Raw genomic sequence first — 13,118 nt, 5'->3', positions numbered from 1 at the left:
GTATGATACTATAGTTATATGAGAAATGTTCTCTTTTTAAACATGCATATTGAAGTACTTTGAAAATTATATTATATCCAAAATTTATTTTAATACTCCAGTGTTTCCCCTCCTAAAAAGATATCAATTTTGGCAAAATGTTGAAAATTGTTAAATCTGAGATGAATTTACTAGACCATTTTCTCTACTTTTATGGTGTGATGAAACTATCATAAAGTTAAAGAGGCCCTAGAATTTCAAAATTCCAAAGCTATTATACATAGTCGTTTTAAGCAAAATAAATTACAAAATGCATGATCTTAGAAAATTATAGCAAAAAAAATTTCTATACATAAAATTCTTTTTAAAGAAAGAGTTGACACTTTACTTGCAGACTAAAAAGTTCATTTATATCATTTGTCTAAAATCTTATGTTAAACATTAGTCATTTACTTTATCCATACGAAATATATTTTATTATTAATATCAATTTTTGAAGGTTCATTTTTGTCCAAGTTAAGCATTAGTACTTCTTGGGAAATTATTGGACACTATATTTTTATTGGGGAAATAGAACAAGAAGTTCTTCCCTGTCACAATTAAATTTAATCTTATATTAAATGACATTTCTAAAACTATGTAGAATGTATACAGTTTCTCATGAAGCAAAATCCTTTAGGCAGAGGCAAGAGCTAGAAGTGCAATGAATACCCCCAGTCCTAATTTTGCCCCAGTTCAACTCATAATATTCCAGTTTCCTTTTGACTCCCAAATTTCCCATATCTATATAAACAACTCTAACACGGATGAGGAATTTTACAAATATCTTTTCTCTTGACCTCAAATTCATGCAAATGAAGTAATCCATTACAGTTTGCACATGATAAGGTGAATGTCATTGCATGGGGAAGGTACAAACTTCTGGAGCCAGCTCTCAAAACACAGCCTTTTTCAGCCACTAGGATTAAGTTTCTTTACTCAATTGGACTATATCTATGCACAGTAAACATCAACAATACCCTCAAAAAAGCACAACACAGCAGAAAGAGGAATTGGGTAATTATTTTTTAAATGCAAATAATGGAACGGATGAGAATGCTACATAGGAAATTGAGGAAATACAATTGTTTCCTCCCCATCCAGTCACATTCTTTTAATAATAAAAGAAAGTACTGTCCTGCTACTAAAATGATTCAGCTCCTACAAGCAAGGTGGCTCAGGGACCAAGCATAGCTTTTAAAGGACTCTGCAGATGACACACATTGCAAACAAAATCACTCAAGGAAATTCCAAAGTGGATCCAGAAAGCTAGAGTGAGATTATTAACTTTGGTTATCTCTGGAGATCTATTAGAGAATGCTATGGCTTATGAATCTTTCAAAATTTCTAGGGCTTAAGAAGATATATTGTGAACCACATACTCCAGAGATGCAATTCACCTCAGTATTTTGTTATCTTTAAGCTTCTCAGGTTTTAAAGAGCCTTTGGTCTCCCCAATATTAAAAGCTGTGGCTTCAGCAACTTAGTGTTAGAGACAACTCTGGTTCTAATCAGAGTTAAAAACTTGTAGACTAGGAGAGTCCTGGTGAATTCTGTTATAATGGGAACTGATAATATGATGCTTATTCATTCAGTTCAAGCATAATGTTGACATTTACATTTTCATGAATAAACCAGTAACAATTTAAAAATACTAATTTAAGAATTCTAGAAAAAGGTGAACCAAAAGATTTCACAGCTCTGAGGTATATGCTGAAATCCCATAATACCTCATTTTGGAAGTTCTATGTCCAAATTTTAAAAAATGTTTTCTCATTAGCAGTAAAATAGTCACACTGGTAATAATTAGTAGGAAAGGTATTTTATTTGTAATTCATATCTCTATCCTATTTGCAAAAATGTCAAAAATCTTTGGAAATTAACCACTATTATAAGATGGTATTTATTAATACAACCATCTGGCATTTAGAATTGCAGGTATGAAAGGGTCAGATGTATGAAACTTGGTGTTTTGGAGAATATTTATTTTCTTAAAGTACAAAGATGAATGCATCACAACATAAAAGAATCATGTCACCTGAACACATTCTTGGGGAAATATCAAAATGAACATTGAAATATTGAACTTTGAAATATTCAAACTTTGAAATATTCAATTTTGAACCTCTCCAGAGTGAAATTTCTAAAGGTAATGCCAATATTTCTATATGTTTATTCCATATGAAGCTTTAATGAATTAGAAACCAATAAATAGAACTATTTTCAAAGTATGCCAACCTGAGAATATACTTACGCATATTCCAAACAAACAGCAATGTTTTTCAATAGAAAATGAAAAGGAGAAGAATTCTACTCAGACTTTAACTTCTCAATTTTTAGTCATTCAAAGTAATAATGATACTCAACATAAAGAAATAGTCAACTAGTAAATTAGACTCCAAATTACACACAAAAAAAGAAAATGTCATGGCTTTTAATTCCAAGAGAATTAGCAACATTGGAAATGAAGAATTTAGCTATAACAGTTTTATAATATTTTAAACTACTTAATAGTTTAAAAAGTTTTCAACAGTGAGAGTTTATTTTTTTCAAAAGTCAATAGAACAAGGATTCACATTCCTATATGGTTTTATATTTCCTTCTAAAATAGACCTAATATTTGAACATCTACATAGTAAATACCATCTTCAAATATTTAAAAAGAAAACTCCAATTACACTTCTTTGATTTAAGTCATCAGTTTAAAAATGAGGTCTATGAATACTCTAGTTCTTAGGCAACTTTTAATCTAGAATGCTGTACTTTGGATGGGATTTTGGATCATTCTTTTCCTGCTAAGTTTTTTTTAAGCTACAAAGACCACTTTAAATAGATTACATCACCAAAGTATGGTGAGATTCTAAGTTTCATTCCAAACTGGCCAGATGTGAAAAGCAATCCCCCACAATCCAGATATATCTAAGACATCAACAGTGCCAAATGATGTGAGACTTTTGATAAAAATTATCCTCCAAAAACATGCTCAACAGGACTGCAAAATGAATCTCATTTCTCATTACTTTAGCTGTGCCAATTAGAGATGCTTACTAAACCAACAGAGCCTTTTTCTGGGGAGAAGGGGACAAGGACTGTAGGTGGACTCAGCTTGATATCTTTAGTATGGTTAAAATGGAAAACAAACACTTACCATCTCTCTGAGAATACGCACTCCGATAGCAACCACAATAGCACCATGGCAATGTTTCTCAAACTGCCTGACTGAACATTAGTTCATATAATGGCAACATGCCTAAAAGCCATACAGGAAGCATAATGAGTACTGCCCAGTGCCAGGTTCACTTACCTGCAAAAGAAAAAGCAAAGGTTTAAGTCTCTCTAATCATGAATGTGTAATTATATCCTCACATTTCTACTAATTAGCTTTAACTTAAAGTGATTATGTGATACAAAAAAAGACAAACAGAACTATGTAGTCTTTTTTTTTTCTTAGATTCTTTTATTGGTACATTTTAGGTATATAGTACATTTACATTTATCATTGGGTACTTGTACCTGTACATGATGTATCTTGTTTTTTATTTTTTCCCCATTTCCTGTCCTCCCTTCACCCCTCCACCCCTCCCTATTTACAAAGACTTTGCTTCCATTTTTATTAATTCCATTCCCTTCTTTCCTTTCTCCAACCCCTCCCACTTCCCCTTCCCCTTTGCACTGCTTGGAAACAAAAGTTTCCAACCATCCATAAAACTATGACTTCTGTAACAGGTACAAGTTAATTAGGTGCACAAGTGGAATATTTTCCTTATGATGGGCTGATGATAAACAATGGCTCTTCAGTTTGTTGAAAAGCAGATGTAACAACAAAACAGGTGATGGAAATAGAAATCTCTTAAGATCTTGAGGATGTTTCATCGAGAAGTGTCTAATGCTTGTCACTAGATCAGTTGCAGCTCTTTCTTGGTAGGATAAAATGGTGCTATAGTTATTGCTGGAATTTTGCCAATGATCTCCTAGGCAACTGACAGATAGAGAAGCCATAAATAGAGCAGCAAACACCATCACTGTTTGCTACCCTGAAGTATTTTGCCCTTCTACACGTCAATGTGCACATTCACAGACACATGCTTTAGCACAAACATCCCTCTCATCTTGAGGCATAGGAAATATCCAAAATACGGATGCACTGAGGACACAAAACTGGCAAAAAAGTAAATATAGATCAACTACCTCTATATTTACATATACTTATGTAGGTAAAACTGTAACAGCTAATATGATTGAGCTCTTGGCATGCACCGAGTCCCAAAGCGTCTTACATGTGTAAATTCATTTAATATTTTAAATAATGCTTTGAGGCATGAATTTTAACTTTCATTTTCTGTAAATGGGGAAGAAATTAAGAAACTTCTTAAAACCATATGGTCAGGAATAACAAAGCTAGAATAGGGATATATATATAATTATTATCAATTCAAATTTCACATGTTCAAGAGTCAAGACATCAATTTCTTTCCCTCATGACATTCATTTTGACATATTTCTGAAAGATTGAGAAGAATCTATACTTGTTCCCTTCAAAAAGCATCAAAATGACAACAGTATGGTTTTACAGCTGCTTTCTGCAAGATAGAACATTATCCCCTTGGAATAAACTATCAACAGTAAATGTTTGATAGAAATAAAATGCTTCAATGGGTAAAGTTTACAAGTATCAGATCATCATTTTTCCTTACAATAATTTTATAACCTTAATTTTATAACTAGCCTGACAAAATTTTCTGCAAGAATTTCTCATAAGATTAAAACCTGGCATATTAAATGATATATAATAGAATATTTTATGGTCAATGGCATTCTACAATTCCCAGTGTATCCACTCTACTGCAGTAGCCACCTGTCTAACTACTTTTGGAAATCTTTTGGAGCTATCTTCAGATATTTCACAAGATGATGGTAACATTAATTCATAGTAAAATTTTCACTAAAAACCAGATTACTTGGTGGGAATAGTCCTTTTATCAAATAATTCATCTTCAACAATCAAATCTTCCCTTACAAAATACTTGCATATCACATAAATAGATAATTGGATAGGAGTTTCACATATATCTACATATCAACAGTAATGTCTCTCAAATACACACAGTACTTTCTAAAATGAAATTTTTGAAGATCACAATAGTCCTTTGAATTTTCTGGCACATCTATATCTTTCCCCCACTAATCTTATCCTTGGGGTCAATCATATAAGATTGAAGTCATATAGATCTGAACCAATTAATTGTTATTGATTATCTACCATATGCCAAGCACAGTGCTAAGCATTTTCAAAACTGTAAGCTGGGGGGCGGGGGATTTAGCTCAATGGTTCTGGCATCTGCCTTACAAGTACAAGGTCCCGAGTTCAATCCAGGGTACCCCCCCCAAAAAAAAACCTGTCAGCTGATTTTGAGAAACGTGTTCTTTAAAACATAGTGTGATACTGTTTTACAGATAAGGAATGATTGAGGACTGCACCCAAGTCCACACAGCCAGCCATTCACAGCATTTACAGACCAGGTCTCCACACCATAAGATATTCTTTGGATCACCTGCTTCTCTCTCACTACAGGAAGGACCATCTCTGCTTTACACAGTATTTTACAATGTGCTTCTATTGAGAATTTTCTTTAAGAGGAAAAAAGCATTCATCAGCCATAGTCAAGCCTGTTACTTAGGATTTTATTGTTTTTTACATCTGCCCCACATGTTCTTGACTACTCCTAGTACTGAAACTGAATACCGGTGAGAAATTAAACATATATATTCATGAGCTGAGTTTAATTCAAATAGAAATGACAAAATTCATTCAAATAGAAATGACACATAGCTCTCTATGTGTCTCTGAATATTACTCCCAAAGTATTTCCAGGTGACTGCAGGTAGCCTACAGATATTTAGGACACACATTTAAGACAAATCACGCACTCTTTGCAGAATACGGAGATGAACCCAAGGCCTCTAGTAACAGACATTGCTCCTATTTTGTAACTACCCCTTCCCTCACCCTTCACAAAACCATCAGCAGAAAGAGTAGTTTAAAGAAAATTGTTTTAACACTGCCAGAATACCTTGAAATTTAGTATTACAAAGAATATTTTCCTTTCTAAAAGAGAATCAAATATCCTTGATATGTACTGACAGAATTTCTGGAACATTTAATGGTCTCAAACTCCAAACAAAACAGATCTAGGCATGGGCCTACTGAGTAAAGATTGAAATAGTCATCCTGGAATTTTCTATGTTCTAGAAATACTTAGAACTTTCCTACTTCACCATGAGACAATCAGGGAAATTATCCTTCTAGGATAACAGATATGTCACAGATGTCTAAGAACTTTTACCTTTTCCATCAATGAAGGTACAATCTGAAGACCTCAGTCTGTGTGTCATCCTGTGTAGAAAAAAGGTCATCCTCATCTCCCAGAGGCAGGGTAGTAAATTGTTCAAAAACAAAACTCTAAGCAGAATCTCACGGTGACATTTTGCATCAATTATTGTAGTGCAGTCACTGAAAACCAACACTCACTCATGTCTTGGGACACTGAATTTAAGTAAAATGGTTTTGCTGCTGGCCTAGAATGCTGTCAATTTCCTAGCTTCAGGCATTCATAGTCTCTTAGTTTAATGGAACAGTGATTCCTTCAAAAGTTTCTGATAAACTGAAACAATTGTCCTTGAAAGAATAAAATTTGACTTAATATTATTGATGATGGTTTTGGTGCAGAAGAAATGTTAGAATTAAACTATTTTTGTGTTATAATTTGGATTTTGTATATGCTAATGACCAGGAAGGATTAAGAATTGCAGAAAAGGTTAGGAAATGGTAATGGTGGGCTGTATTAGAAGAAACCGAGAATTCATCTAAGGCAAATTTAAAATAGAAACAATAAGGAGGAAGATTATTTTTCATCATTTATATGATTCACACTTATTAATTTGCATTGAAAACATGAAGTCAGGAGTTTCCTAGTCATGAACTTTAGTGTTAAAAATGATAGCTCTGAGGGCTGGGAATTTAGCTCAGTGGTTCTGCCACCTGCTTCGCAAATGCAAGGACCGGAGTTTGATCCCCAGTACCAAAAAAATAAAAAAGTGATAGTTGTGTCTCCATTAGAGAAGGAATCTAAAGTTGACAGAAATCAACTTGTCTGAAGAAGTACAAATACCAGTGTTTTTCTCTCTCAACTATGCGTCTGCCTCCTTAATGAAACTACGAATAGGTATAGCAACTTATTCTTTTTGTATCTCTAGTATCTAAAATATTAAGTGATCTATAGATTGTAGTCAATATTTTCCAGGAAATGAAGACATGAGATGTTGGTTGCTATGATGAGCACAAAAATTACAAGATGTAGCTATATTCCCAAAGACCTGACAAAATAGTTGGGGATATTTCAAGTCAAGATAATTTTGCATGTAGATAACTATTTTCCTAATAGTACATGTAATCTTTGAGTTCAGATCAGGAAGAACCCCTGTAGACTGGCAGAGGGAACCAGGAAGCCTTTCTGAGAAAGTGAAACTCAGTGGAAGGGAAACCTGAAAGGTGAAGAGTCTTAAGGTAGGAACAGTGGCTAGGACAGGACATTAGGGTTGAATAGAAGATGAAATGGTTGATGAAATATAGATTCACATTTATAGTTAAATTACTTCAAATTGATAACATACAAAACATGTCCTTAAATATTTGTACCTTTCTCTTTGCCTTTTACACACGTAAAAACTAGAAACTATATATTACAATAGTTTTTAAAGCAGTACATAGAATTCATGGAAGGGGAAACAAGCATTTTTTAACATATTCTTATGCATAGTACCATCTCAGGTACTAGTAAGAAATAAGTATTTATTACAAAATTAAAATAATCTCAAGTATATATAAACCAATCCACAGGTTGATAAAATAAAAAACCAAAGGGTGATCAAGATTGATATTTAAGATTTAACACATGGTAAGATTCAAGCATTAGGCAAACAAAATAGTCTCCTGGCTCATGAGAATGGGGCCTGGAATTTGCCAGGATCATTACCAGCTACAGTCCTAACATCTCCTTTCTCAAAATCACTTCTTATTAACTACAAGGTCAATTTATAAAACAATATTTAGGGACCTGCCTCTTTGCACAACTTTGATGATAAGTCTAGATTAGCAGTATTTCCAAGCTGTATAATACATAATTGAGGAACTTGAATCTCATCTCTGCTATCCACAGCTATATTGGCCCGAGAAATTCATCTTCCACATCTGAACCTACTTCTTCATCTACCAAACCAGGATTAGGATACACACGAGTCATGTTCTGAGAACTAAAATCTATGCAAACAGTCCAGGTGATTTTCAAAGACCAGGTCAAGGGCAACCTACTTTGAAAGGGAAAATTAGTATGATGATCTTTGTCTCTCAGCTCTCACATTTCAGAGGGAATCTGCTTTCACCTGGGCCCTCCTGAGGGTTGGTCCTAGGCAGCAATATTAGCATTTGATACTGAGTTGAGTGAACAAAGTCACCTGATCAAAGCTGGTCTAATCAGATTCTTTTGGAAATTTGAACTAAAAATGCTGAAATCAAGCCAGTTGGGCACTGAAGGCTGAAGTAACTATCATGGGTGGCTCTGAGGGATCACATGGAAATGAATGAGTGGGTAGAAACACCTCTTTTAAGAAAAAATGAAATTGATGAAGGGAGGAAAAATGAGGTAGAGATCATGCCATTCAGATGGAGGAGAAACTATAGCTGCCTGTTAATTTTCTTTCCATTTTACTCTCCAATATCCATTCCTATAGGCCCTTAAGACAAGGTTCTATTTTCACTTTCTATGTGGGTCTCTACACTTTGAAGTCCAAAACTGAACAGAGGAAACTGAAAGCTAATTGAGCTCCTGTGTCCTTTCCCTCACTGTTCTTCACCATAATGTCATGACTGCCTCTTCTTCTTTGAGATTGGCCTAAAAATGATCTCCAAATAAAGAAAACAAGGGCCACTAGAGGATAAAGTTCAAGTGCAGTGATGTGTTTCCAACTGGCTTCTAACTTTGTCAACCTAGCTGAATCAAATTTAGTGAAGTATAGCATGTAGAGGTGCATTTGCTGAACTGCTTCTCTCAGTTCATGTAAAGTATCAAAATTTATTGTAAGGAGTTGTACAACAGCTCATTGGGTTATGGCTAGCTAGATCTCTAAACAGGGTCTAAAATAATGATTGTCAGTTCTTAAAAAAATATTATTGCCACAAGGTGTTGGGAGCAATGCTACATAATTTTAGGGAAAAATCATTTGATTAGGCCTAGTTCTCCTGCCTACAGGCCACCTATGCCATTTCCAGACATGATTGCAGTTTGGTCTCTGGTCACAATTGAGGCCTCAAGGATCCTGTGATGCTGTGATGCTCCAGGGCAAGACCACACCTATGGGAGACATCCTGGGAGGAACCAAATCTTCATCTGCATAGTTCCTCATTGATCTAGGAATTCTGCCACTCTCCAGTCGTCTGTTAAATTTGTTTCTCACCATGTACTGAATAAAAGGTGCAGCAAACTCCGGGGCTTTTGTCTTTGCTGCCCAGAGCAGCATTGATCAGGCCCAAAGCTCAGTTTCTTCTCAAAGTCTCATTTTTTCTACCTTTCCTGTATAATAAGTTAATTCACCTTGTGCTGCTGTGGCTCGCAGGAGACTAGGACTTTCGGGAGAGGTTCTAGTAACGTCCCCTTTCCCTGTTTCCTACAACAAGGCAAACATATTAAATATGTTGAGCTTAAATCTTAAAAGGCCTTTGATAAATAAGAACAAGAGAACTATATTTATACTCATTCCAGAAGTTCTGACAAGGAGCTTATAATAGGTAATGCATTATACTAATCACTTTGGGGTGCTGCAAATAAAAATACTTCCAGAAAGCAGCTGACATCATAGGCCAAACAAGGGCAGAAATTATTCAATCAACTTAGCAAATACTGTCCAGTCCTATTAGTGGATAAAGTGCTTCTGTATAAAGTATTGGTCAGAAGTATTCAACAGTGGTTCCAGCCACTGCACATTAATTAAGCAGGGTCTGGTCTGGCCAGAGTTGGAATGAGGAATTTCCAGGCAAAAATAAAACTTGACAAGAAATTATACATCCAGAAAGAGGGTAATTATGGCCCACCAGAAACAGGGAAATAATTTTTCAAAATGAAGCAGTGTCAGATAAAGCCAGGATAATGGTTAATTAGTTCATTTTAGTTGGGTGATTTGAATGTAATAAGATTATTAGAATGCCAGTGCTGAGGATTTGCTCGAGGCTGTTGTTTCCTAGCAGTTCACTACCAGAAGAGTGTTGGAGAAGCATCACTCTGTCCTGTCCTGTCAACACCAAGCTCCATTCTCTTTTTTTTTTTTGGGTACCAGGGATTGAACTTGGGACCTTGCGCTTACGAGGCAGGCGCCGGAACCACTGAGCTAAATCCCCAGCCCGTCAAGCTCCATTCTCAAAGGAAATGGCTAAGGCATTGAGCCATGAGAACTTGTTCTCTTTCCTTTTCTGTCTTGTGTAGGGTCTAAGCCAAATAAAAGCAGCAAAACAGAAAGCCAGAAGCAAATCAACAAACTCTGAGAGCTAGTCACAGCGTGTCATTACACAGGCAAAAATCTTCATTCCACTGGTACCTCTGGACCAACACTATGCCAGCACTATGCTAAATTCTGGATAAACACCAGGTAAATCTGTGCACTTACAATCTAGAGCTGACAATCTAATGGGAGAGAGAAATGACCTGAAGCAAACAAGCAAATAAATGTCAGTACCAATTGTGGTCAGTGTTTTGAACAAAATTCACAGGGGCAGGGGCAATGTAATACACAAGAAACCATGATTGAAAATAATGGAATTGGGAATATAGTTCAGTATAGAGCTCTTGCTGAGCATGCTTGAATCTGCAGTCTCAATCCCCAGCACCAAAAATATAACAGTGCAGAACCTGGTACGGACCCACTTAGTGTGGCCATGGAGACGGTGGCAACATTCAATGTAACAGTCATCCCAGGACTCAATTTCACAATAATAAAGATGACACAGATGAAGAGCGGTACTTTCTCTCAAATCAAATATTTTTAAAGGGAGCTCTGAAAAGGGAAAGATAACAACCACCTTTGGCCACAATAGAAGGAAAAGCAACTTCTAACAAAATTTGCCACGAGTGAGGGGCAGGTACTGGGAGCCAAGACCTGTTCTGGGCAATCCCATTTCAGCTTCACAGTCCTATAATGAAAACCACAGATTTACACCTACTGAGAGCTGCACTGGAGCTACAGAGCTCCAGAGTTCCAGAGTAGCTGGAAAACCCCAAGACTGGCATTTGCAGAGTTGGCTGTGAGCCTGGTTTTCACGGGAAAGTCCAATTTTGATTAGTCAACTGTCTAGTATTTTGAGAGACTCTGAAAACTCATTCCTGTAGAAAAAATAATGCAGCTCCTGTTGGGGCAAGTCTTCTCACCTCTCCCCAACCCCACCGGTACCAACACCTAATATACATAGGATTAGCCGACCTTGAAGAGACCACCAAAAACAATTGTCCTTCCCCCATAGGAGGAGGTAGATGGGTAATGTTGTCTTACATCTCTGTGAAAAGCAGAAACCTTGAAGTTGTAGATCTTGAAAAAACTGAGAGTCACTGTATCCTGGGAGAGCTTTGGAATCGAGCTTCTCTAGGTTCTGAATCCTGGGTCTCAATTTAACACCTGGGTGTGATCTTGAGCAATTTTTTACTGGAAAGGGGCAGGATGGTTAAAGTCAAACAAGACTATCTAGAACAGACCTTTATACGAGTCCTCTGTACCATCTGAGACCATATCTTAAAATTACCTACCCAAGGGCCTGGAATTTAGCTCAGTGGTTCCGCTGCCTGCCTCACAAGCAGAAGGTCCAAGTTCAATCCCTGGTACCAAAAAAAAAAAAAATTACCTACCCCCAAAACTTATGTAATAAAGACAAAATAAAATGAACTGTGACTGTGGCTCAATCACTGGCTTTTTAAGACTCAGTTTTCTCATCTACAAATGATAAAACTTGCTGGTCAGGATTGTGAGGATCACGTAAATATTTTACGTTTGAAAGTACTTTGTAAACTAAACTACTGAGATCAGCAGGAGATATCAACTATTAACAAAAAATGAGAGGTACACAGTGGGTGAGACAAGATGACTCCCGCAAGTATGCATAAGTGAACCCTTGGAGACTTCTTCCCCAATAGATTAGAGGGTAAGTGGGTAAGAGCAAGACTTAGGAAACAGAGGCTCTCCAGGTGGCTATTTGTGAAAATTCAGGGCAGTTACTTCACCTCTCTGTGCTTCCATTGCCCATCTCATTACAGGAATAACATCATGTCTTGGGAAAGCTATGAAACTCAAGCAGCATAAGCCATATCTTAGAAAGTCCTGGAACACAGTAACTTTAATGGGCCATAGTAGCCAAAACACCTTAGCACAACCCCCTCCCAAGGTCAGCACAGTCAAATCTGCACCAAGATCTATGGCAAGAAGGATGTCTTGGAAGAGCCTGCTTTGTGTTACCAGAAGTTTCTAGTGTAGTCATCAAATAATTTATGTAAAATGCACCTACTTTTCCTATCTTCAAATGACACAGTACATAGCAGCAAATGTCAAGAGGGAAAAAATAGCAAGTGCTTGTTTCCTTGCAGATGAGACACTCCATGTGACACGTACCAGGGCTGTATCTGGCCGTTCTGACCTCCAGCCACAAGCTCACAACTCCGACTGGCAACTGCACTCTTGATATCCCCAAGAAAGGCATGCAGCCCCACTCCCACACTTAGGCCATCACAAGCCTCACCCGGGGAGCTTATTAAAAATCCTAATTGCAGGCCTCGCCCTAGAAGGCCTAGAAAGAATCCCTAGGGGACAGAATCTGTACCCTAGATGAGCCTTCTGGTCAGGCCTGACTGAAGGACACTACACAGCACCTGATGGCTATTTTCTTTCCACTTTCCCTTCCCTCCTTATCTCCACCTCATAACTTGGGAAAGAGTTCTCTGTAACTTTGCAGCTTCCATTAATAACAAGAAGACTATCTGGACCTGAAGACTGCCAATGACTTGAAAACAAAT

The 13,118-nt window shown here is 36.6% G+C and overlaps 1 protein-coding gene across 2 annotated transcripts in view; it reads right to left on the bottom strand.

Annotated features, from left to right (window-relative positions):
- The window catches only part of Ank3 (ankyrin 3), a 515,763-nt gene that overhangs the window by 456,017 nt on the left and 46,628 nt on the right, over positions 1 to 13,118 (bottom strand). The window contains exon 2 of one of the 2 annotated variants that reach the window (XM_087185526.1): positions 3,167 to 3,322. The exons of the other annotated variant lie outside the window; for it this stretch is intronic. Coding sequence (XP_087041652.1) covers positions 3,167 to 3,169 — 3 coding nt within the window. The 5' untranslated portion in view covers positions 3,170 to 3,322. The remainder of the gene's footprint in view (positions 1 to 3,166; positions 3,323 to 13,118) is intronic. 2 annotated transcript variants of the gene reach the window in all.

Source organism: Heterocephalus glaber, unplaced genomic scaffold (assembly GCF_053883595.1).
Source record: "Heterocephalus glaber isolate CG9 unplaced genomic scaffold, H.glaber_assembly_v1.0 deba00001497, whole genome shotgun sequence".
NCBI lineage: Eukaryota > Metazoa > Chordata > Mammalia > Rodentia > Bathyergidae > Heterocephalus > Heterocephalus glaber.
This window is presented reverse-complemented; position numbering and strand designations above follow the sequence as displayed.